Consider the following 27,198-nt stretch of genomic DNA (forward strand, 5'->3'; position numbering starts at 1 on the left):
GGTCGTGAAATTTTTTTTTTTTGCACAATTTATTATAAAATGTAATAATTATAATTATAATTATAAAAACTCTTATTCAATGATTTTAAAAATAGTTTATGACACTCTATGTTTTTTATTTTCTAAAAAAGTTATTCACAATTTTATTTAGATTATAAAAAGCATTCATATTTGGTTTATCCATAAAATTTTTCTTGGCCAAGTTTATATTCAATATTAATTCTAGACAAATCAAATATTAACAAAATATAATATGTTAAATACCAAGCATTTAATTTAATGAAATTACAAACTTAAAAATATAATAAATTCAAATTCCATCAACTACAATTATTAATACATATTTCAAATTTACCACATGGTAGAATGACAAGGAGGATCAGATTCTCTATCTTCACTTTAAGAGCCAAGTTGACTCCATCTCCATCCCTGAGACCTTTGTTCTTGATACATTTGAGGTGGAGGATATATTTGAGGATGATACATTTATGATGGAGGGTATATTTGTGGTAACTGATACATTTGAGGTGGAGGATATATTTGAGGAGGTGGAGGATACATTTAAGGTGAATAATAACCATATGGAAGTGGATAACCATGAGGAGGTTAAAAATTATGTTGTTCTGGTGGATAGTAATGTCTTTGAGTACTAGCAGATGATTCACTATACTTAAAGTTACTAAAATTTGGTCTCTCACCTGAAGATGAAGAACCTCTAGAAATTTCATAGTGGTGCTTCTTCGCTTTTCCTTTTGATCGAGTTGTACGTGCACTTTGGCCCTCACTAGATTCAGCAAATGGATTTCCTCCGTATTCTGCCATATTAATAAAAAGTCCACCAATAGCAGCAACCCCAAATTCTCCTTCCAAGTAGGCTGTAAGGTTGATTTGCATCCATATTATCACCAAAATTCGCACCATCGCCATCATCATCTCCATCACCATCTTCATCACCATCATCATCTGGACTTAAACCACCACCATCATCACTCTGACTTAGTGTTGGACTTGAACTTGAATGAGACACATTCCTTTCTTGAGATTGACATGATCGTCTAACATTCATTTCATTATCAGAATTATCTGCAGGTAACCAATCAGAGTTTTGACCATCTAATAGAGGATTTTCTTTCTCTTGCAACCATTCTATTAGTGGATCATCATCTTCAAAAATATGGTCAAGGCTAATAGGATTAAAACTATTATTTATTTCATCAATGCTCATTCATTTCTGATGTCTCATCTTCAACCTCATGTTATAATAGGTATATACAAGTTTTTGGAGTCTTTCAAACTTCAATCTATTTCTTGCTTTGGTGTGAATATAGCTAAATGTGCTCCAATTACGTTCACAATTTAATGCAGATGTTGTTTGACTAAGCACTTTGATTGCTAGTTTTTGTAATTCAGGAACACAAGTGCCATATATCATCCACCACTCAGCTGTATAAAATTATTTAAATTAAATTTCAATGGGCTATACAATTAAATAATATAAATAAATTATAATTATTTAACTTACTATTTACCTGGATTCATTTGCTTTCAAGCTCTTTGTGCTTGTGGACTACCAAATGTTTCATGCTTGTCTCGAAATAATAACAACTACATCGATTGAAAATACAATAATAAATGAATAAATAAAAAATAATTTAATTTTAATACATAAAACAAATGTTAAAGTTATAAAATAATATTAAATACTAACCTGATTAATCATTCTGATTTGAGTATCTATCGAAAGTTCTAATCTTTCAATAACTACTTTTATACCTTCTAATGTTTCCTTAAATACATTTGAAGAATGTTCCACTCCAAATTGAAATTGTGGATTTAGATAGTAACCTAAACATAATTTATAACAATATTATATTAAAGTAATAAAAAATAAATATATAAGCAATTTAAGTATAAAAAATAAGCATATTTTTTAAATACCATCTATATTCTTGGTTTACTTACCAGCTGAATACAAGTCAAAGTGCATGAAACTCCATCTATTGTCAATAATCTTTTCATATTCAGCAGAATAATTACGAGTTTGTTGAATTGCTTGTTTAGCTTTATCCACAGCCTTGTAAATAAAGCCCATTATTGGTTTTTCATCACCATCTACAAGGCGCAACACTTTTACCAAAGGCCCATAAACTTTTATTATATCGCTTGCTTTTTTCCAAAAATCTTTTTCCAAAATGATTTTTTTGACTTCATAAGCAGGTCCTGATTTTTGTTGTCCCCATTTTGAATCTTTAAATTCCTATATATTCATCAATAAATTTTTAGAGTAATATATTTTAAATTAATATTTTAAAACAATAATATCATAAAAAGATGCTAGATTTAAATAGTTGTACTAATTACTAAGTACTAACCTTTGAATTGAACATCTCTCTCAAACTTTGCTTTTGCCTCATTATTTCTTCTAATTGTATGAAATGAGTGGCAAATCAGGTAAGCGCAAGACGAAGTATTTGCTTCCCTTGTGTATATTTCTTCATCAAATTAACAGTCAAAATGTGATTGTATATAAAACAAGTCACTTTCTTTGCATCATCCAAAACCTTTGCCACATTTTTTTTCCTCCCAATATCTTCAAGGCATAAGTCCAAACAATGAGCTGAACATGCTGTCCAATACAAATATTTTCTCTTCTCCATTAGTCTTTTTCTTGCGGCCTTAAGTGCTGCCTCATTATCAGTGACTATTTGAACAATATATTTTTCTCCAATTTTTTCCACAACTTCATCTAATAATCTGTAGTAAAAGTTTATATCTCTACTACGACCACTTGAGACATCTATAGATTTTCAAAAAATAGTCCCTTTACCACAGTAAACAAGGAAATTAATGATATGCATTTGATTCAAACTATTGGTCTAACCATCACACATCAAAGTGACACCCAATTCATTCCAATAAGCTTTTAATCCATTAACCCATTCATGAACTTGTTGATATTCAGACTCTAAATACACATCTGAGACCTCATAAGGTGTTGGAAGTCTTACATGTTGGCCAACTTCTGCTACCACAAAAATCAAATTATGCAACCATGGGGAATTTGCTAATTAAAAAGGAAGTCGATCATATATCAAAAATTTTGATACTGATTCACCCATTTTTCTTCTTAATGTCTTTAGAAATGAATCACTTACTTTTGGTTGTCTTGAACTTTTACTTCTAACCAATTCAAGAATAGCTCCCCTTAATGAAAATTCAGACTCATTTGGAGTTGATTTCTTTGTTCTTTCTTCAAAATATTCAGCAACTGAACATGAGAGCTTCGTCCTTTTTCATATATGTTACTCCAACCATTAGTTCTTTGTCTGAATTCTTATCTTCTGTGCCACTCATGTTGTGATTGGATACTATCTCGCACGGCTTGTCTAGTAGCAATGTCTTCATCAATAAATCCTTCATAATCATCTTCCCCACTTAACTGTGATAAAAATTCATTTTTTCTCCTTTTATTGTCAGCTTTTTTTTATTTGCTTTCTTGAAGGAGTTTCATTATACTTTCTCTTACTATACCTATTAATAATATAGTTAAAGAAAAAAAGAAAATTAGTTGCACATGCTTATGTAATTTTATAATTTTTATTAAGAAATTAAAAATAATATTTTCAAAGAAATTAAAAAAACATAACATACCAGTAACGTTGGGGCATAGTGCAACATTGCCAGTTTTATGAGCAATGTGTTCTTTGAAACGTGTTATTCCTTCTTTTACAACTTTACCACAAAGTTTACATGAAACATTTCCTCTTGTATTTGGCACAGGTGTTCCAAAATGCCAACCTATATCATCACTTGGCGCGCCCTCTACTCCTTTACTCGGGAACTCTTCATGTGGTGGCATACTTACTATTTTGTATAAAAATAAAATAAACTTATATTTAGAAATATTAATATTACTTATTACATCATTAAAAATTGATTTTACGCGAAATTTTTTAATTTTTAGTTTTTAATCTTAAGAATATTATTAAATAACTTAATCTTTTTGATGCACTAATTGATATTAATTTTTTTATCACAAATAACTTCAAATAATTATATAATAAATACAATCTTCAATAATTACACAAAAATAATAAGAATTAATCTAATATCAAAAGAATTGACAACAATATAAATATCAAAACAACAAAAAAAATTATTAAATTTCATATACAAAATTATAAATTAATAACTAACACAATCAAAATATAATATTTAATTTTAATTAATTTTTGTCTAACTTATATAAAAAATTTATCAATAATTTTCATCTACAATCTCTATGTATATCATATTAAATTATTAATCTCTTATTTTTTTTAATTATAAATCTTCAATCCCTCTAATTAGTTTTTATCTAAAAAAAATTTCATAAATTAAAAGTTTTCAAACTTATATTTTAATAAAATTTTCAAACCTATATTTTTTATTTTTTAGTTTTTATTCTTAATAAGAGTAATAGATCATAAAATGCTAAATTTGTTAAGTAACTTAATTTTTTTGATACACTAATTAATATAAACTTTTTTTTTTATCACAAACAACTTTTAATAATTATATAATAAATACAATCTTCAATAATTACACAAAAATAACAAGAATTAATATAATATTAAAAGAATTGACAATAATATAAATATCAAAACAACAAAAAAATTAAAATTCATATACAAAATTATAAATTAATATATAACACAATCAAAATATAATATTTAATTTTAATTATTTTTCATCTAACTTATACAAAAAAATTTATCAAAATTTTTCATTTAAAATATCTATATATTATATTAAATTATTAATCTTTTTTTTTAATTATAAATTTTCAAAACCACTAATTAAATTTTATCTAAAAAATTTTTAAAAATTAATTATAAAATTAAATAAAAAAATTCAATCCCACCCTTCAAACACCCTACCACACCCAATCCCTCCCCACCCCCATCAATCCCTCTCCACCTTCCCCCCCAACATCCCACCACACCCAATCCCTCCCCACTTTCCCCCCAACGCCCCACCACACCCAATCCTCCCCACCCCATCCAATCTCTCCCCACGTGCCTAATATATCAAATTTGTTTAATTCTTTCTAGCAAACGGCAAACCCTTCTAGAAACGCTACCTTCTTCTATTCATCTTCTTCTTCGTCTTGCCTTCTCTGGCTTTCCAAAATTTTTTTCTTATTTCTTATTTTTTTCATTTCTTATTTTCTCTCACATCCCTTTATCACTATCACTTGCTAACTTGCCTTGTATCTACAGATATCTCATTCATCTTTCAAACTCTCACAAGACACAACAGATCATTTTACAAAAATTTTACAAAAAAAAAAAAGGTAATTTAACTTTCTTTTCTTACCTTATTTGATCTTGAATGTTGATTGAAAACTTGAGGTTGATTTGAATTTAAATGTCGAAAATACCGATTGAATGGTTGAAAGTTGAAACTTGAAATAATTGATCTGTTTTTTAGCTCATTTTAAAATTTATTTTGATGATAAAGATCTGAGACTATGAGCTTTATTTTTTGATTTGGCTTTTACTTTTACTTTTGCAGGTTTGTTGTTTTATTCTGCAGGCTTAAAATTTTTTTTTTGTTAGAACTATTAAATCCGTGAGTAGAAAAACGGAACAGCGGCAATAACGGAACTATTAAATCCGTGAGTAGAAAAACGGAATAACGACAATAACGGTCCGTTATTGTCGCTATTGCCCATTACGCCGTTATTTTGCGGCCGTTACTCTCCGTTTTTGCTGTGAATAAATTTTTCAATCGCTTTTTATCTATTAACGGTGGTGGAGGGCAACGTTACCGTAATTTTACGACCGTTATTCCGCTATCAAACCGTTATTTAAATCCTTGTTGCAAGGGATGATAGGAGAAGGTTTACGAGGGCTGTTATAGCTAGCTAGAGTAAACCATACAAACAACCCAGAAGTGGTGGAGACCCTTGCTGCTGGGGAAACCATTCATGTGGCGAAAGACATAAAGTTAAATGATGTGATCATTGAAGGTGATGCTATGGAGGTTATAAGGGGTTTTCAAACCTGGGATGATGATTTCTCAGCTACAGGACACATATTGGGTGATTTACGGCTAAACTGTAGGCTTTTCAGCTCGTGTAGGGTGGAACATATTAAAAGAGAAAGGAATCGTGTGGCTCATATGTTAGCGAGATATGCTTTGGAAGCTAGCTCCTCTGTGATATGGGAGGGGTGTGTCCCTCCTTTATTCAGGATGTGGTTAGTTCTAATATCCATTTAATGCAGTAATTTCTTATTTTCCTTCAAAAAAAAAGAAGAAAAATTATTAAATAGAACTTTCCTGTCAATTCACTTGTAGATTTAACGAATTAAGATACGACATTGTGTCTCGGGAATGAATTAAAGGGTGGGCACCTAAAAGAGGAAGAAAACAAGTTGAGAGAAGTCGGCGGTTGGTCCTGCATTTGCTCACGATACTCAAATCAGTTTTAGGAGAAGGTTAACAGAAAGCAAAGGTTAAGGGAATGAGAGTGAAAATGAGAGGCTTATTGTTACCTTGCAGACAATACTTGATATGAGAGAAAGAGAGACGTGATTGACACTCTCCAATGAGTGTGGTCGGCCTAAAGTAGTACCGTTCGTTTTGGCGCATGGATGACATACGTCCAGGGTCAATTGTCTAAGGTGAGACTACTGGGGGAGATCACGCCTGAGCTTGTCAGGGAAGGTTGGAGGTGGTGTTCCACCAAGTTGTTTGTTTACCTTGGTTGAGGTTAAAAGACCAAAATGCCCCTATCCCAATATTTTACATCATTCTGTCTCCCCACAACTAGTCTAATACTTCAGACAAGATAGACGCTCCCATGTGGAGTCAAAGCAAAAAATAGCATTCTCAGTTAGGTGTGCCTAGATCGGCAATCGTCACATCACATTTTTTTATTCACCCAGGGTTTTAAGTTATCATAGTTTAATCTATGCCAAGGTGGTGATATCCTTGGTGAATATTGCTAGGGTTAATTTATGCTAAGATAGACAATTTTTTTACAATAAATTGATATGATGGCAATGATAATCTCGAAATTCTTGGTAACTTACCATGCATTGCCGCTAATTTAATTCCAAAAGTTAATGCTAATCTCATCATTGCCATGGTGGCAATGGTCACGCAAAAATTTTGTTAATTTACCCTGAATTGCCGTGGTGAATCTAATTTGATTTCAAAATTCAATTCTAACTAAATGCCAAGGTTCAACGCAATCTCACTACTTTGCATTGCCGTGGTCAATGCTAGTGAAATTCTAAAATTCAACGCCAAAATTCAACCCAATCACGTTGTCGTGGTCAATGTTATTGTAATTCTAAAATTCAATATATCAATTAAATGCCAAAATTCTACCTAATCTTACAATGGTGCCAATGGTACGTTACCAATGACTTACTTTGTTTTGGCGTGAAGAGCTTTACCATCAAAGATCTGATCTTACTATTTGATTATGAGAAATCTATTAAAATTATATTTTTTTAATTTGAGGTATCCTGTTATATTTATTACTAATATAAAAGATATATAAAAGCAATAAATTAATAAAAAAATGTTAAAATTATAAATTTTATCAATTTATAAACAACTTTGGACTCTCTATTTTATTGTTGATGATTAAATTTTCTCAATTCCATGAGTGTAACTTAATAATGATCACAAATCAATTGATTTTAAGTGTTTATAAATAATTATTGGTATATACAATAAATAAACAGATAATGAGATGGTTTTAATTCCTCTTGAATTATAACACATAAAATTAAATCATGCATGGATTATGTAAATGCTGCTAAATGCAAATCTACAAAGTTAAAAAAAATTCAGGGGGCATTTGGTTCAGGGGAATCCAAACATTTTCTCCCGAAATCTTACTGTTGGTGTTTGATTCCAACGTTTGATTCAAGGTAATATTATTTCAAAGAAAACTGATTGATTCCCAATAGTACCTAATGTCTCCGAATAAAAAACTTACCTCTCTTTATGGTATTCTAGGATTTCAGGGGAAAAAGTAGCATTATTTTCAAATTTGCCCTAACTAAAAAATTATGAAATAGTCAATACTATTTTGAAAAGCATGTCTGGAATTGAATGCAAATGAGTTGTCAGTTTCTACTGGTAAAATATTTTGTTTATAAATGGCATTTGGTATGAAAAATGCCTTCAATAATCTCCTTCAATTTTTATGGAAGGCATTTTTAAACAAAAATACCTTGAATAATCCCCAAAAAAAATTGGAAGGGATTATTGAAGGCCTTTTTGACAAAAAATATCTTAAATAATCTCCTTCAACTTTTAATTGAAGGGGATTATTTATGACATTTTTGGCTAGAAACACCATGAATAATCCCATTCAATTTTTGGTAAGAGATTATTCAAGATGTTTTTTGGTAAAAAATACTTTGAATAATCCCCATAAAAAATGGGAGGGGATTATTGAATGCGATTTTGGATAAAAAAAACACCTGAAATAACCTATTGGAAAACACAAAAAGTGTTAAAAGGAGGATCAAAACTATCATCTTATGGTTAACAACCATATACTTTAACCAATTGAGCTACTCCAATTTTTTTATAATTGAAAAGTCTTATTTAAACTAAGAATAATCCCCTTTGGAAGGGATTATTTAAGAGGGGATTATTTCATGCATTTTCTACCAAAAACGCTTTCAACAATCCTCTCTCATTTTTTTTGGATTATTCAAGGCGTTTTTGGCCAAAAAATGCATTGAATAATCCCTTACAGAAAATTGAATGGGGTTATTCAATGCATTTCTGGCCAAAAATACCTTGAATAATCACTTACAAAAAATTGAATGGGATTTTTTCATGTCGTTAAAAGGCAAAAATACAAATTTACTATTATTGTTGTATTTTATAGTTTAGATGGCTTTAATACATGATATTAAACTTGTTCAAATGATTGAACTTGGTTTCCACAATTGATATGTATGAAAAACTACCATTTACGTTTGTTTAAGATTTTTGTGCCATTAAAAGGTAAAAATGCAAAATTGCTATTATTGTGCTATTTTAAAGTTTGGATAGATTCAATACATGATATTAACTTGTCCGAATGATTAAACTTGGTTTCTATGATTGATATGTGTGAAAAAGTTGGTGTTTATATCTGTTTAAGACTTTTTTTACCATTAAAAGGCAAAAAAGCAAAATTGCTATAGTTGTTCTATTTTAACAATTTTGATAGTTTCAATATAAGATATTAAACTTGTTCGAATGATTGAACTTGACTTCCACAGTTGAAATATGTGAAAAAGTTATCGTTTACGTCTATTTAAGATTTTTTATGCCATTAAAAGGCAAACATACAAAATTGCTATCATTGTGCTATTTTAATAGTTTGGATAGCTTCAATGCAGGATATTAAACTTGTTCGAATGATTGAACTTGATTTCACAGTTGATATGTGTGAAAAAGTTACTGTTTATCTTTGTTTAAGATTTTTTTTTATGTCATTAAAAGGTAAAAATGTAAATTTACTATTATTGTTCTATTTTAACAATTTGGATGGCTTCAATACATGATATTAAACTTGTCCAAATGATTGAACTTGGTTTCCACAGTTGAAATATATGAAAAAGTTATCGTTTATGTCTATTTAAGACTTTTTATGCTGTTAAAAGTTAAAAAAGCAAAATTGCTATTATTGTGCTATTGTAATTGTTTAAATAGCTTCAATACACAATATTAAACTTGTCCGAATGATTAAACTTGGTTTTCACAATTGATATGTGTGAAAAGTTTCTATTTACCTCTGTTTAAGATTTTTTGTGTCATTAAAAGGCAAAAATGTAAATTTACTATTATTATTCTGTTTTAATAGTTTGAATGATATTAAATTTGTCTAAATGATTGAACTTAGTTTCTACAATTGATATGCATAAATAAGTTGCAGTGGATATGTGTTTAATAATAATATGTGTTTTTATGTAAGAGATTGAGATGGACGAAAAAATTGGATGTGTAAAACTTTTTCGATTAACTTACACAAAAAAGACGGATCTTACCTAAATGTCAAAACATAAGAAATTGTAGTAATTTGTTGGATTCATTTTATAGAGAAAGTAAATATTTACTATTTTAAATATATTATAAATTAATTATTAAACTTGATAGTTTTATTAATTAATTTACAGGAGAAAGTGAAAAAAAAAATGATTGTTGAGATTAAAGTAGCATCTGATGGTTCTATCAATATGTAAGAATTGAAAAATTGGATTTTCATTGAAGTTTCTGAAAAAGAAAGACATAGATGGGTTTGAGGCCTTAGATTGGGTCTAACACCATCTAGCTACTATAGACGTAGCTCTCATCAATACATTCTTAACAAATCAGTCTTTGTGAGATATCTCTATATTGAGAGAAGAATTGCAAACTATGCAACAACATTTCGAGTAAATTGAAGTAAAAAGAGAATAGGAGCATGTTACAATTAAACAGAAGCATGTTAAAATTGAAGAAGAACATGTTAGAATGGAACAAGAACGTGCAATATTTCAACAGTTGCATGATCGATTCGACACTTTTATGAATTTTGTGTAACAACAATTTTCAGGAACTAATCTAAGTGGTTCACCAACTCAGGTATTTTATTTAGTAACTATTTATATTTTTGTAATATAAAAAATAGCTTATTATTAAGCGTTAAATCTTGTATTACTTTATTTAATAGGTTCTTAAGCACGCTGTGACCAAGATGGGAAAAATCTTTCATCAAATGTATTTGTTCCAAATCTATGCAATCATCAATTCCATACATTTTAGATTTTTGGTTAATGTACTAAAATAATTTGAATGTTATTCTATGTATTAAACTTTGTGTTCCATCCATATTTGAATAAATTATGTATTTATAATATTCAGTTTATTAATTTAAATTTGTTTTTATTTCTTTTAATATTTTTTTATTTAATGATAATAATCAATATTAAAAAAAATTTTAAATAAATTTTGTTAATTTAGAGGCGTTTGTGCCTAAAAGCGGCGCTAAATGCAAAAATGTAGCAACACTTTCTACTATAAATGCCGCTAAATTCAGTGGGATTCTCTACTATAAACATTGCTAAATTTAGCATTTAGCAATGTTTTTGAAAGCAAACGCCACTAAGTTATTGGTAATTTTCTAAAAACACCACTACTTTCCCTAATGCAGGTATAGCTGACACTCTTAGTGGCGTTTTTGGCAAACACCGCTAATCTTTTTTTAAAAAAAAAAAACCACTAAAAACTTAATCCCCTGTAGTGATGGTAATCTTGTAACTTGGATGAGTACAAAACAGAATGTGGTGGCAAGATCAAGTGCTAAAGTAGAGTTCACAACAATGGCTCAAGGAATTAGTGAACTACTATGGTTAAAGATTATCTTAGAAGACTTGAAGATCAAGTGAGATGGACCAATGAGACTCTACTATGATAAAAAGTCTGCAATAAGCATTGTACACAATTTTGTGCAATATAATAAAACAAAACACATTGAAGTAGACCAACATTTCATAAAGGAAAAACTAGACAGTGGGTTGATTTGTACACCGTATGTATCAACCAAGGGTCAACTTACAAATGTGTTGACTAAAGGTCTCAGCAGTGCAACATTTCAAGAAATTATTTCTAAGCTGGGAATGGAAAACACCTGTTCACCAGCTTAAAAGAGAGTGTGGGAAAACACTTATTATAGCTGGTTGTAATCTTGTAATCTGTATATTTATATTTGTATCTCTAGAATTAAGGACAAAAAATTAGGATAGACAATCTCTCAATTATGGATCAGTTTTTAAGAAGATTTTGTTTTCTAGTTTACCCACTAACTAATTGTATATAAACATAAGGTGCTTGTATAATTCTTTATATGCAGTTTTTCAATATACATTCAGTTTACTCTTAGTTTTCACATAATTTTATTTTTTAGTTTTTCCACAAAATTAGATAAGCTTAGGCTTCTTTTCTACAAGAATTACTCTTGAAAGCTACTTTACAATGCTCGAAAGTTTATTCAGATGAAGTCAGGTTCGAGTTTGATGTCTTATGTATCATATGCTTTTTGATTTTCATATGAAATGCCACCGTACTATCAGTCTTTATCGATGTACATATCTTTTATTCTTTTGCAGTGTGAAGCTTGCTAATCAAATTCCTTATTATGTCTCCATTAACATCGTGTTATTGGGATGTGCTTTTGTGTTTTCACTGATTGCCTTTGCAAAAAGTGGATCTTCATCACTCTTAGCAGCAATTGCAAATTCAGGCTTGACTGCTGCCTTCACATTAATATTTGTTTCTGAAATTGGAGACAAGGTAACTAACTATCATAAATACCTTCATGAGTTCTTGATCCCTTTTTTCTTTCCTTGATTTAAGCCATCAATCTTAGTTTAAATTGTGTCATACCAACTACACATGTCTCTTCATCTACCCCTTCTGATAAGTTCTTCCCTTTCGTTTGAGTTATCGGTAAGTTCTTCCTTTGCTGAGCTTCTAACTGATATTATCTGTCTCAATCAGTTTGGTTTTAGTCTAAGGCTTAAACTATTGGATAATTCCACTAAGAGGAAGGGCGTTAACTCTGATTAACCAAGATAGCACATTTACCAAAACAAAGATTTTTAAATTTCGGCAGTCCATGCATATATCATTGACTTGGCATCCACACTACATTAGAATTAGATCCATTAAATTCCTTATAAGGTGAGCTCACCAGTTAAATATCCAAGATATTTTGTCGTTTGAACCAGAATTAATCACTGCTCAATAGTGCTGCATTTTGGAGGCATTTCTTTGAAACACTGTGAGGAAACGAAAGAATCTCCTATCATTCTTTTTAAACTAAACATCTGATCCAAAATAGAGTAGAATGATCATCCTACTAATGATGGATTAAGAACGAAAGTTCATGTTGTGGAAACCAAGAAGTTTGAAAAAGGCTTATAGTTGTTTTATCAATCAACATTTGCTGCCCTGTCTATCTTTCTTTTTTCGTGGCCTATTGCTCCATTTAATTGCATGTTTGACTGAATCGATCTGACACTTCTGGAACTGACACTATTGAATCTAAGAAATTTCATTACTCTCTTAAGCTCGCGATAGTGCCTTTAGAAACCTTACCTGAGATTAAGTTATATTTTTCATCTCTTGATCAGTCATTTTTTATTGCTGCACCCTTGACCATGCAATATGAGAAGGGACTGGTATGTTCCCTCTCTCTCTCTCTCTCTCTCTCTCTCTCTCTCTCTTGCATTAGGTTCTCACTCTTTTTTCTATATATTATTGTTGTTTTAATTGAAGTTTTCAAATGAATATAAATTTGGTATTTAATTTTTCCCTTTCTCTTTTGGAAAACAAGAACTAGTCATTTCTGTTGCAACAAAACTTGAAGTTAAGCTTCCACTTCTTTAAGCTATTGTTATTTTTACGGCTTACATTAAAAACTTTGATACATAAAGAAATGTCGGTAATATTAACAATTAAAGCACAGTTACCATATGTTAAAATGCTATAAAATTCTTGCCTTCCTTCTCATTGTGGATTGCAATGGTGAAACACTCATTGGTTTGTAATGACCAATGTTTCATCCTTTAAACAACTTAATTACAATCCTAATGTTATCATGGTTCAATTTCTAATTTATTTCAATGGCGTTGGTTCCACGACACATACTTGTGATGAGTATCTTCATTGACTAACACATACAATAATATTGTAATATCCTTGAAGATGCTTTTTCCTTTTGTTAGTTTGGGTATATATTGCAGATTTTATTTCATATTCTCTGGTTCTTGGACTGATAAATCTTTTACTTTCTTGGACCGAATATGTTTTTAACATTTATTAAATCATTGGAAAGGTTCTGTTGGGGTCAATGGGTGCTCTTTCTCTTATGACAATCTTGTTGGTAGTAATTGGACGGATCTTTCAATCAGTTCCAGCTCAATTCCCGACCAGTAAGTTCTTATTCCTTGCATCTACCATGTCTCATCATCTGAGACATTGCTTCTCTTTGATGATTTATTCAGATCAACAACATGAGCACTCTAGCTACTATTAAGTATTACCGACACTAAAATGTATGTTGATTTTGTGTTGTATCGTTTGGCAGATATAAACACATCCCTGAATTTAATTTAATTCAACCATGTGTTTCAGCCATGCGCATATAGTTTTAGATACTTTTCCCAGTTTTCTATGCTTTAAATCCACAACACAGCTGTAACCAATGTTATTTCCTCCAGTCTGAGATATTCATGATACATGAACTCTCAAACTAACTATATTATCAAGTTCATTTCTTCTTGCAATTTTATATTTTTCATAATGGATTACGGCCTATCAGTTATTAATAATTTCCTATTCTAAAGTTTCTGATGACTCCATTTTCGTTGATATATTTTGAAGCCTTGCCAATTGGAGAATATGCAGCAATAGCTCTTGTGTTCTTTGGCATAAAATCTATAAAAGATGCATGAGACTTTCCTCCAACTGTGGCAAAGAAAGGTGGCAAAGAGGCCCCAAACTTGATGACTTTTTAGAAGCTGAGGAACTTGTAATCATCTTTCTTCTGTTGAACGATATAAGTGGGCTGCTTCACATGCCTCTTGTATTAAAAGAAAAGAAAAAAAAAATAACGGAGAATTCTATTTTAATGTATTCAGGTGTCAAAGCGGCTTTCAAATCCACTTGAAATTGTCTAGAAGTCATTCAGCCTTGTATTTTTTGCTGTAAGTGTCTCTTTATCCTTTTTAAAAGTAACATTTTATCTCCAAAGGAAAGTCTGCTCTTTTGGTTGTTTTTAATAATTCTGAATGCAAAATATTGCAATTGCTCCCGGGAATGGGGAGACCGTTCAATGATTGTGACAATTGCACTTGGTGCTGGAAAGGTGCAACTTCGCTAACTTGATTCCTCATGATTATTTTTTTCAAACTTTTTTATCCTATGTAATTCAAAATAATTTAATGATCGCTGCTGCTTTGCCTCTTCAGTTACCATGAGGTGCGGCAAGTGGAGCCATTGCAGGACACCTACTCGCAACATCAATTGCAATTATAGGAGGAGCATTTCTTGGCAACTATATTTATGAGAAACTGGTATGACTGGAAATTTATCCTATGCTAGTATGATATTCAAGGCCTTGCTTCTTGACTTCTGTTGCAATTGTCTTATCTTCAATCAGGTTGGCTATTTGGGTGGAGCACTTTTTCTGGTTTTCGCCGCAGCCACATTTTTTGGAGTTTTCTAATAGATAAACCGACTACCGAGCCTAGAGAGACAGAAAGGGGTTAGTTTCCGGCGCAATTGTTGCGATACAGTGCAACCTCTTGATATAGAATTTGCCATTAGAGAAAATGATGAGAGGAAAAAGAGCCTAGATCTTCCACTGTAACAATTGAAAAAGGGGTTATGTTTGAAATATTTTCTCACTTCTCTCACAAGAAAAGAAATTCTTGTGTTCTCAACCGTGTAAAAGTTTGTACAAGAGATTCTCACTAATTTAGCATAGAATCAAGCTAAGCATATAGTAATCATATTGTATTGTAAACCTTATAATTACCATTCCAATGATTACATCAACAACTTGGATGGTTTTTGTCTACTGCAGCCAATTTTGGGGCCATAATTGATATGTTTCTCTCATGTATGTTGCTATACTTTTCTCATTTATGTTTCTCTCCAAAAGACTTGGAATGCTTTGAATGTTTCGGAATCCTGTAATTGCTTGGTTCTTAGTAAGTGAGATTGGAATATAGACAATTGCAGAGTAGGTTCTGTGCTTCTGATTTAATCAACTTCATGCTATTTCCTTTTCATCTTTTTTACAAAATCAGAGCCTATATCTATATTCTATAAAGAAAAATTATTTTATTCATGAGCGGTGGAACTCCAAAAAATAATAATAATAATAGTAAAAGATTAATAAGTGCCTCTTTAGATTATATTTATGAAAAAAATAATAATTTAATTAATTATTACATGAACATATAACAATTACTTAATCCTATTTTATAAGCCTTGAATATGATTTTTCAAATTCCAATTCGGTCAATTCAGCCCAAATTATTATTTACTAACAAAATAATATTTTAAAATATTAAAAAAATTAATATAAATTTTTTTTAACGTTTTTAATATTATCAAATTTAAATGTACACGTCAATTAAGCCAACCTCTAAAGATATGCGATATGCTTAGGATTTTGTTTTTTGCCTTCGCTTTTTAAAATTTTTTGGAAATCAAAGATTAAAACAAAACGGAGAGAGATATGGTGGAAAACTTTATAAATTGTAATGTTAATTGTTCTGATGTGAACGGCCCAAAAATGGCCACGATACCAAATTCCTGATCCATTTTCTGACAAGGAAGTTCAACAAAAACACCACAGAAACAAAGGGTTCTAAAAACCGAAACAAGAAAACAAACTCATGTCAATGAATCTGCTGCTTCTCCACTATTATTTATCCAAAACAATGATAGCATCATCATCAACAGTGGCTGTCACTTCTCCTGGTGGCCAAATTTCCAACAGGTTAAGACCGAGAACCAGGCCACCAGCAAAGGTGAGTTTATGGGAACAAAGACCAGCAGCAAGAAATATACACGTTAATAGCTGGAGATCAGCACCATTAAAATCAGTATGGGCAGTGGAAGCAGCAGCATCAGGTGGAGTTCCACTTCCACCATTGGATTTGACTGAGGAAAATATTGAACTTGTCTTAGCTGATGCCAGAGTAGAGGCAAGAATCTGAATTATTATTCTTTTTAAATTTATACTACCATTGCAATTTGGGAATGCATAAAATCGGTGTCTGTTTTTTCAGCTTGCTCAGCTTTTCGACAATTCAGTTGGCATAACAGGTGACTCTTCTTATTTATGCAGCTATAAACATTTTTATTACAGTTTTAAAAGTTTTAAACTGGAAAGACTTTTAGGACAAGTTGAACTAGCTGAATTGGATGGACCCTTTGTGAAGATTAGTCTCAAAGGTCGATTTTGGCACAAACGTTCCACAGTTGTAGCCAGAGTTGGAAATTATTTGAAACAGAGAATCCCTGTAAGTCAAAATTTTTGTTTCATTATTGTTAGTTTAAGCTTTTATGGTTCATGCAAATTTCTGTTGAAATCTGTTTTATTTCACTGCAAGGAAATCTTGGAGGTTGATATTGAAGATGAGAAGCAATTAGATGACAGCCCTGAAAGCTTTTGAGATGTTCAATGCCCCTTGGGTGTTCATATTAATTGTTTTTATTTAGCCCTTTTTTTGGCAGTTCAGGGGATGCAACCTTATTTACAGATTAGGTGAAAGATTGATTACAAATTCTTCAGAAATTAGATGGGTAAAGACTTCGATGAAACACTTCTATCTTATGATTTGTATTAACGCATCAACTCAAAATTAGAAATTATTGGACCTACTTTGGAACACAAGGTAACTTTTCTCAAGGTAGAGGGAATATGCCGCGTCTTAAAATAATTAACAAACTTGCTAATACTTGATGAATTTTCCTTTTAGATTAATTAGTTGATTCCACGAGAAAACTCTTTTTGAAGCAACATCGGTGCTTGGCTTGAATTCATATTAACAGAATCATCCAATACAAGTTACAAGGGAACCTTATCCATGCCTCAGTTAAAAGTAAGAGAAAAGGCTTGAAGTAATGCTCAGAGAAGAGCGACATACAAGTGAAAATTTTTCGAACTTTAAAGAATGGGCATAGTACACTGCATCAAATCATATAATTGCATTCCCATCATGGTAAGCATGGAACTACATTTCTTCTCCAAATAAACAAATGTCGAGTACAATAACAAATGAATAGTAATTTACTTTACAACAATCATAGCACAAGTAGGTGCCTGACTAAAAGTTGGTGCTCCTAAAAAGAATATGAAGGCCGTGGTTAACTCTCCTGGAAGTGTTTAACTATGGGAAAGAGAACTCATCATCGGTTGCCTCTTTCTTCTCCAATTTCATATATCTACATGGTAATTGATTCAGATCACTCATCTCGACATTGCTGGGATTGAAACCCATCATCTGAAAGTAATTCGAGAACACTTTTTTCAAGCCTTATTGCTCCTGCACCAGGCCTTAAGATGTTGGCACCCCCCCAAACTGAACATGTGCCATTGCCAGGCTCACCTATGCACCATTCACCAGGTACAACTTTGTCAGGGTCGCGTTCCAAAATTTCTTGGTCGATATGGTCAACTACTGGATCATCAAACTGGAACAGTGTCGGAAGTTCCACTCTGAATCATAGCATCAAATTCTGTACAATTAAGTGGGGGAGCCTTCTTCAAAGAGGAATTGTTAAAGGCTATATACTGTAGGTTATTGTTTATCACAGTGATCTTGAACTGATTGGAGTTACAAAGGACAGTAGGGAAATAATTGGTGAAGGAATAAGCCGTGTTAGAAAAATACATTAGCAAAGTCCTTGGAAGATTGTCTGTAGTCTGTACCCGGGATGCAGTAACTCAATGAAACTACGAGTTAAAATTGTAAATGATGAACCTTCAAAAAGACCAGATCTCTAGTTCTACTTTCACAATTTCCTTTGACATTGCTTGGCATGCAGGCAGAAAAACTTGTCAACAAAACAATGGCTTACACTATCTTGTATGACTAGAACAGTTAATATATAAACAACAAAGGAAGTGATCTTGTGAGAGCTAATTGGTTGTTTCCAAGGCCGTTAACAAGTAATTGATGGACTTCTATACTTGTTAGATGATGGAAACCAAATAGCTCTTGCCAGAATGAGGAACTTAATGTCCTAGCCTTGTCTAGAATAATGATCCTTGCGTATTTGTTCCACATGGGCATTTCATCTATAGTGACATTTTACAAAGAAAATGAAAGAGGGATCCACAACCAAATTATTATACCTTTAGTTCTGTACAAACATGCATGAAACATATGCGATCTTCTACAACAGTCTCATAACATTTTTCATGCAAAATGATAGTTTAATTAAGTTACAACATATAAGGCAAGATGGTAGCAAGGCTTTCTTTTAGAGCAAAAAAGATTGCTTTTACTTGCAATTGAATCCACCTCAGAACTTGGGCCTGACAAATGCATGGAATGTTTTTCTTTTCTCTTTTCTCTTTTCCTTTTAATTTTAGCAACGAAATTGCAATTGAGTATTGAAATTAACAAACTAGAAAATGTATTCACTCACATTCTCTCAATAGGTTTATTTCTACAAAATCTTCTGTCCCTTTGAAATAGGATGCAAACCAAAGACATTCCTCAGCTGAACAATCTCTCCCGCTTCCTTTTCTTGCTCCAAACTATAGCCCTTTATTAAGCTGTATCAAATTTGATGCATTCTATATGGAAACTCCAGCTCTTGCATGCATCTTTAACACCATCAGGAAACCACCATTAACTTACTAGGTATGATCCATAGCCTAACTTGACATTCGGAATTCAAATGCTCTCTCTTGTTTACCAGATTGCTCTCACTCAAAGCTGCAGTGCCAAAACTATACTCCTTAACTAGCAAAAAGAACGAAAACATGCAGCTTATTCTTTACATCTCCTCCAAGACTATAATTAGATCAATAATAATAAGACCAGATGCAGAGGAGTAAAAGTTGGTATCAAGGTGATAGATCATAGAGAGTTACATGCTGCAGAAATTGTTAAGAAAATGGAGTCTAGCCCCGTATAATTGGTTTTGGACCAAGTAAAGGCCATGGGCTTGGTCTTTCTTTTTACACAGAACCCTAGCTACTTAATAAAAAGAGGTGGGGTTGTTTTAAGGTGGTGTTGCAAAACCAAGAAGAGAAAGAAGAAAAGCTATGAAAAGAAAAGAGAAAAAAGAGAAGAGAGAGTTGGTTGAATGGAAGTCGATCCGTGGTTCGATTGAGCTAAAACTTTGTCAGCATATTTATGATTCAAAGTTTTAAATTTTGAACAGTAAATATCGGGTTTGAAGCTCTCTAGGAACAAATCTAGGTTGTATTTGTTGATCACCTATTTGGTGAGATTTCTCTAATTGTCTCTCTAGTTTTTTATTAGCTTTAGTTTTAGCTAAAGAAGAACTTTGTATATCCATTATTTGATAGTGGAGATTTTTCTGGTGGTCTGTGATTTTTTCCTTTACACTGAGGGTTTTTCATGTAAATCTTGGTATGCTTTATTTTTCTTATATTTTTTATTATTGATTGTTGTCTATTGCTGTGGGTTTATTGCGATATATTGCTTATGTATTATTGTGATTATTGCTTCAAGCGTAACAAGTGGTATCAGAGCGAGAGTTATTTTGAGACATCGATACAAAAGCAACCTAAGATAGAAGTAAATTATGTTTGAGATCATGGAGGGTAATACAAGTTCCATGATAAAATTGACAGCATCGAATTATTCAATTTAGAAGCTTATTGTGGAGGATCATCTATACTGTAAAGATTTGTATGAGTCAGTATTTGATGACTCAGCTAAACCAGCAGATATGAAAGATGAAAGCTGGAAGAAGCTAGGCAGAAAGATGTTGGTTACAATAAAAAAATGGATTGATATCAGCATGTTCCATCATGTAATGCAGAAGTCAGATGCTCACATTGTTTGAGAAAAATTGGTAGCATTGTATGAGAGAAAAACAGGTATGAATAAAGTTTTGCTTGTTAAAAAACTTGTAACTTTACAGTATAGGGATAGACGATCTGTGATAGAGCACTTGAGTGATTTTCAAGATATATTTAATCGGATGACTACTATAGAGCTTAAGATGGATGATAAAATAAAGGCATTGTTTCTTTTGGGTTTATTGCCAGACAGCTAGAATACTCTAGTTGTGACTGTTCTTGATTCAGCTCCTGATTACAATGTGACATTGAAGATGGTAAATGACAATATGCTTAATGAAGAAGTAAGGCGAAAAGATGTAGACTTTGGGAATCAAGCTCTAGTCACAGAAAATAGGGGTAGAAACATCGACAGAGGTCAAAACTCAAAAGGTCATAGTAAGTGTAAACATAGATCCAAGTCTAGAGATAAAGTGAAGTGTTTCCATTGTGGTAAGACAGGTCATATAAACTGACACTGTAAAATCTTGAAGCAAAAGCAAAAAAATGAGAAAGACAAAAGTTCAGATGATGGCAATGTTACAGTAGTAAATACAGATAGTGATTCAGTTACTTTGATTTGTATACATGGTGATTGTAATCATGTTAGTGATCTCAGTATTGAGTGGATAGTTGACACAAGAATGGCATATCATTGTGTTTCTAAAAGAGAGTTGTTTACAACTTACAAAGCATGAGACTTTGGTTGTACCAAGATGGGAAACAAGAGTGTGTCGTAGATTATTGGGATTAACGATATTGTTGTACAAACTAGTACAGGCTGCATGTTGACTTTGAGGGATGTCAGACACATTTCAGATATGAGAATGAACTTGCTTGCTATTAATGTCTTTGATAAGGAATGATATGAAAGTCGACAAAAAAATGGATGATGAAAGCTTCTCAAAAGATCTATGATAGTTATAAGAGAAAAACTATGCTGCATAATGTATAAGACATGGTTGCAATTGAATGGTAATTAGGTAAATGCTATTGAGGATGATGCTTCATCAAACTTGTGGTGCAAGAGGCTGGCACACATGAGTGAAAAAGGGTTATAGGTTTTGGCAAGGCAGTCTCTTATTCCCTTAACCAAAGGTATATCTCTCGATTCATGTGATTATTGTTTATTTGGTAAGCATCCTAGGGTTTCTTTTTGTAAGAGTTCTCAAAGAAAAAAAAATAGATTGGAATTAATTTATTCTAACGTATGTGGTCCCATTAAGGTCATGTAAGACTTAGGTGTATATATTGAAAAATAAAAGTCAGTTATTATAATATTTTCAGAAATTTTATGCCATGGTGGAAAGGATGACAAGGTTATCCTTGAAGTGTGTTTGAACTAATAATGGTGGGGAATACACATCCAATGAATTTAAAGAGTATTGTTCAAAGCATGGGATCAGGCATAAAATGATAAAACCTAAAACACCGTAGCGTAATATTATAGCTGAAAGGATGAACCGCACTATTGTGAAAAAAGTCAAATATATGTTGAGGATGGCAAAATTACCAAAGCCATTATAGGGTGAAACAGTCAACATAGCTTGTTATTTGCTTAACATATCACCATCAATTTCTTTAGGCTTTGACATTCCAGAAAGAGCGTGGATAGAAAAAGATATTTCATACTCTCATTTGAAAGTTTTTGGGTGTAAAGCATTCATGCATGTGCTAAAAAAATAGAAGTCAAAGCTTGACAATAAAACTGTATAAGGTATGTTTGTGGGATATGGTGATGAGGAATTTGGCTACAGGGTATGGGATCTAGTGAAGAAAAAGATAGTCAGAAGTAGAGATATGGTTTTTCATGAAAAAGAAACATAGCAGACCTTGAGAAAAATGAGAAAACTACATGGGTTACTATTAAGTATGATGTTTTAATACTGATAAGGGTTCCACAAAAAAGAGCCGCAAATGGTGAAAATGAGCAAAAAACATAACTTGGGGATATGAATGAGCTAGTCACAGTCAGTGATGAGCCAGATGCAATTAGTTTTGAGCAAAGGGAGCAATCATCTCTACTTGAGAGTGTTGAGCAAGAGGAGCTACCTTTGGCATCAGATGATGTAGAGTCTCAACTTAAGAGATCTACTAGAGAGCGCAGGCCATCTATCAGGTATCCAAGTTTAGATTTTATTTTAGTTACCAGTGAGGGAGAATCAAAAAGCTTTTAAGATGTGCAGACTCTAGATAGAGAGCACTGATTAAAAGTAATGAAAGAAAAGATGGAGTCATTACGAAAAAATGGTACTTATGATCTTGTTAAACTTTTAAAAAAGAAGAGGCCATTAAAGAATAAATGGGTGCTCAAGTTGAAAAAAGATGGTGACAAACTAGTGAGGTACAAAGGTCGATTGATAGTAAAAGGTTTTTCTCATAAACTAGGCATTGATTTTGATGAGATATTTGCTCCAGTTGTAAATATGAGTTTCATTCGAGTGGTATTAGGATTAGTAGCTAGTTTGAATCTTGAGCTTGAGCAACTTGATGTTAAAACTGCATTCTTACATAGTGACTTACAGGAAGATATTTATATGAATCAGCCTGAGGGTTTTGAAGTGAAAGAGAAAGAGCACTTAGTTGTAAATTGAAGAAAAGCTTGTATGATTTGAAACAAGCTTTGCGACAATGGTACAAGAAGTTTGATTCTTTTATGGTGAGTCATAGCTATAAAAGAATTGTAACGGATTCTTGTGTGTATGTTAAAAAATTTTCTAATGGTAACTTCATTATTCTCTTACTATACATTGATGATATGTTGATTGTAGTACAAGATGCTAGTATGATTTGTAGGTTAAAAGAATAATTGTCTAAGTCCTTTGATATGAAAAATTTAGGTCCAGCAAAGCAGATTCTCGGTATGGACATTATCTAGGATAGAAAAGCTAGAAAGCTAAGGTTGTCACAGGAAAAGTATGTTGAACGAGTGCTTAGTGGATTCAACATGCAACATGCTAAATCAGTTAGCAGTCCACTTGCCAACCATTTTCATCTAAGTAAGAAATCTTGTCCAGTGTCTAAGGAAGAGCAACTAGCTATGTCTAATATTCCTTATTCTTCTGTAGTCAATTTTTTAATGTATCTTATGGTTTGTACACGGCCTAACATTACTCATGCAATTAGTATAGAAAGCAGATTTCTTTCTAATCCGAGAAAGGTTCACTAGGAAGCAATGAAATTTATTTTTAGATATTTGAGGGGCATCTTAAAAATGTGTGCTTGACTTATAGAGTTTCACAACCAGTTCTAGAAGAGTTTACTGATGCTGACATGACAAGCGATCTTGATGGTAGAAAATCTACTTCAAGGTATTTGTTCACTTTTACAGAATGAGATGTGTCTTGACAGTCTAAGTTATAGAAGTGTATTGCTTTGTTAACTACAGAGGTTAAGTATATTGCAGCAACCGAAGTAGGTAAAGAAATGCTTTGGATGAAACATTTTCTTTTTGAATTGAGGTTGAATTAAAAATAGTATATGATATTTTGTGATAGCCAGAGTACTTTAGATTTGAGTAAGAATGTCATGTACTATGCTAGAACAAAGCACATTGATGTTAGATATTATTAGTTATGTTTAGTGATTGAAGAATAACAGATGCTGTTAAAAAAAGTCTATACTGATGAGAATGTAACAGATATGTTGACTAAGACACTTCTCAAGAAAAAGCTTGAGCTTTGCAGTAACTTGATCGGAATAAGTTCCTTGGCCAAGGTAAGTTTCAAATAAAATTGTTATGGTGATAAATCTCCTCCTAATGGGTCTAGAAGGGGAGATTGTTAGGAAAATGGGGTCTAGCCCCATGTAATTGATTTTAGACCAAGTAAAGGCCATGGCCTTAGTCTTTTTTTTTTACACAGAGTCCTAGCTATTTAATAAAAAAAGGTAGGGTTGTTTTAAGGTGCTATCATAAAACCAAGAAGAGAAAGAAGAAAAGCCAAGGAAAACAGAGAAAAAAAAAAGAGAATTGGTTGAACGGAAGTCGATCGTGGTCTGATTGAGCTGAAACTTTGTCAGCAAATTTATGATTTAAAGTTTTAAATTCTGAACAGTGAAGATTGAGTTTAAAGCTCTTTAGGAACAAATTCAGGGTGTATTTGTTGAGTTACCTATTTGGTGAGATTTTTTCAATTGTCTCTCTAGTTATTGATTAGCTCTAGTTTTAGCTAGAGAAAAACTTTGTATATTCATTATTTGATAGTGGAGATTTTTTTGGTGGTCCGTGATTTTTTTCTCTACACTGAAAAGTTTTTCACGTAAATCTTGGTGTGCTTTATTTTTTTTGTATTTTTTATTATTGATTGTTGTCTATTGTTGTGGGTTTATTGCAATATATTGCTTCTATATTGTTGTGATTATTATTTTAGGTGCAACAGAAATGACATCCTTGTAGTACCTATAACAGGTGATCTAAAGACTCTGAAGCAATATAGCGTGCTCATTACCTCCAAATCCGTCAAAAAATAGTACGATGACTATTGCATTCACCCCAACCATGCAATTTTATGATCTCACATAAATATATACACCTATATATTCCAATCACATTATTAATCACCCCATATTTGCAGCTCCACCACTTGAAATTTAATCTTTCTTTGCTAATTGCCTATTAACATCAGATATTCTACTAATTAAGAATGCACATGACACAAGTGCATTTCACATTTGCTCCCAAATTTAGCAATATAATTTTTCCTTGATTAGCATTAGAAAAATTAAGAACAAGAAGAACCTGAAAACAAACAAAAAAAAGTCAGATATACACATACCTGAAAACAACTTGATAGCATTAGGCAGTCACCATTTTTAAGAGGCATAAAATGTCTCAACGCTTTTCTAAGAGATAAAGCCCTGCATCAACAATTATTGGTTTCAATCTCTTGGACCTATAATAAGTAACACCCCAATGTATAAAACAAATATTAATCAACATTCATTGACTTAACCAAATCAATTTAATAGTCATAAAAAAATTGTCTAAAATTACACAGATATAACTCAAAGTACATGACACATATCCTTAGAAGAAAGCTGTGTTTGGTTTTTTGTTGCTTTTGCTATAAAATTATTGTATAAGAGCAAAATTATAATTTAATTAAAGATGAACAAATGACTGAATAGTAACACCAATTATAACAAAGATGTTACTCTAATTTTGTATCCAAATGTGTAGTTTCCTAAAGTAGCAAAGTAGATGAAACTAACATATTCTTTTCAGCCAATATAACTGGTGTGATTCACAAAGTTGAGATCTTTTGGCGAGGATGACAAAATGTGAAGAAGATTTGCAAATTCCACAAATACCCAGAAAAGAAAATCCTTCGCAAAGCAAAATCAAACACCTAAATAAGAACTCTTATAAGAAAATTTTGAAAAAAAACATACAATAAAGTTTCCTAAGAGGTGTTTTGGTAGGACTTAATAAAGAAAGGAATTCTTTAAAGTATATCAATATAATTAAAGATATGTATGAAAGAGTTGTAACGAATATGAGGATGTTTGGGGGCTTGGGATAAAACTTACATGTAGTTCTTTAAATGAAGTTTGTAAAGTTCATTCTTAAAAATGATTTAACAAAAATTTTATTAAAACTTTTGGAATGAGCTAACCTATGTTTGTATCAATCATTATTGCCATATCATAGATCTGGCTCCTAATCGTCTTTTTTTTGTAAAGCATAAAGAAAAAGGTAACTGAGTCATTCAAGAAAAATGCCCAAAGGTGGAGGGATGTAGTTACCCAAGTCTAGCCACCTTTAACCAAAAAAAATATAATACTGTTTGTAAGCACTTCGAAATCTCCTTGTTATGAAAAAATGATAAAGAATACAACAAAAAATTTCATTGATATAGTGATCTTGGATAAGATCATTGAAAATGCCATTAAGAATAGCAAGCTTGAATAAGAAAGGTCCTTACTAAAAGAGTGCCCAAGAAGAAGAAAAAGAGTGAAGCTCAAACTATAAGCTTCAAAAAGCAATTATTCAAGAATTACCCCTTCATCCACCACCAATCTACCCCACATATTACCCCACTATAAATAATACAAACCTTTCTTATATCAACCAATTCTACAACCATCCTACCCACCCACTTACCAACCAATATTTAGACCACCAACCAACATATATAGTCCTAACACTTAACCTACTACAAGACTCCTAGTTCACCAAACTAACCCAATAAATGGTCTATGAGAGCCATAAAATAACCAAGAGAAGCCCACCTTTAATCCCATCTCCATGACTTATACAGAGTTATTCCAATAACTTATCAAGAATTACTTACTTGCTCATATCCGTCTAGAACCACTTAAGCCATCTATCCTAAATGGTATGATCCCATAGTTTATTATGACTATCACTTTGAGAACATTGGTCATTCCATCGAAAATTGCACCACCTTGAAGTATAAGGTGCAAGGATTGATCAAAGCTAGGATGATCAATTTTGACATAAGTGGAATAACAACACCCAATATTAATAGCAATCCATTGCCCAACCATATTGTGGATGCTTTAAATATGGATAGAGAGCACCATGTAAAAAAAAAGTGAAAGAAATTAAAACTCTATTCAATCAATTA

The 27,198-nt window shown here is 31.9% G+C and overlaps 1 protein-coding gene, 1 long non-coding RNA gene and 2 pseudogenes across 3 annotated transcripts; 2 read left to right on the plus strand and 2 right to left on the minus strand.

Moving 5' to 3' along the window:
• Nucleotides 1-1,046: 1,046 nt before the first annotated feature.
• LOC149519255 (uncharacterized) lies at nt 1,047-1,781 on the minus strand. Its single transcript, XR_016341267.1, has 3 exons — nt 1,709-1,781; nt 1,530-1,605; nt 1,047-1,443 (listed from the first exon to the last, which is right to left on the minus strand). It is a non-coding gene; the product is annotated as an uncharacterized LOC149519255 (long non-coding RNA).
• A 4,240-nt stretch (nt 1,782-6,021) lies between these two features.
• LOC111288956 (protein PAM71-homolog, chloroplastic-like) lies at nt 6,022-15,764 on the plus strand (annotated as a pseudogene).
• Nucleotides 15,765-16,354: 590 nt separating this feature from the next.
• Nucleotides 16,355-17,478, plus strand: LOC111288404 (uncharacterized). 2 transcript variants are annotated; one of them, XM_022879285.2, is made up of 4 exons: nt 16,355-16,766; nt 16,851-16,887; nt 16,963-17,084; nt 17,175-17,473. In XM_022879285.2, the coding sequence occupies exons 1-4, from the start codon at nt 16,455-16,457 to the stop codon at nt 17,235-17,237; spliced, it is 534 nt and encodes a 177-aa protein (XP_022735020.1). In that variant the 5' UTR covers nt 16,355-16,454; the 3' UTR covers nt 17,238-17,473. The 2 variants fall into 2 exon arrangements, with proteins under 2 accessions (XP_022735020.1, XP_089614987.1); XM_089758861.1 differs by having other exon boundaries at nt 16,963-17,478.
• Nucleotides 17,479-17,891: 413 nt separating this feature from the next.
• LOC111288957 (beta-glucuronosyltransferase GlcAT14A-like) lies at nt 17,892-26,857 on the minus strand (annotated as a pseudogene).
• Nucleotides 26,858-27,198: the final 341 nt, after the last annotated feature.

This window comes from Durio zibethinus, chromosome 4 (assembly GCF_047325235.1).
Source record: "Durio zibethinus cultivar Kanyao isolate XHJ-2024 chromosome 4, ASM4732523v1, whole genome shotgun sequence".
In the NCBI taxonomy this organism is placed as follows: Eukaryota; Viridiplantae; Streptophyta; class Magnoliopsida; order Malvales; family Malvaceae; genus Durio; species Durio zibethinus.

Excerpts from the sequence above, each read along its gene's own strand:
- LOC111288404 (XM_089758861.1), top strand. The coding sequence starts at position 16,455 with ATGTCAATGAATCTGCTGCTTCTCCACTATTATTTATCCAAAACAATG. Across the intron at positions 16,767-16,850 it reads TAGCTGATGCCAGAGTAGAG|CTTGCTCAGCTTTTCGACAA; the intron begins GCAAGAATCTGA and ends CTGTTTTTTCAG. Across the intron at positions 16,888-16,962 it reads CAATTCAGTTGGCATAACAG|GACAAGTTGAACTAGCTGAA; the intron begins GTGACTCTTCTT and ends AAAGACTTTTAG.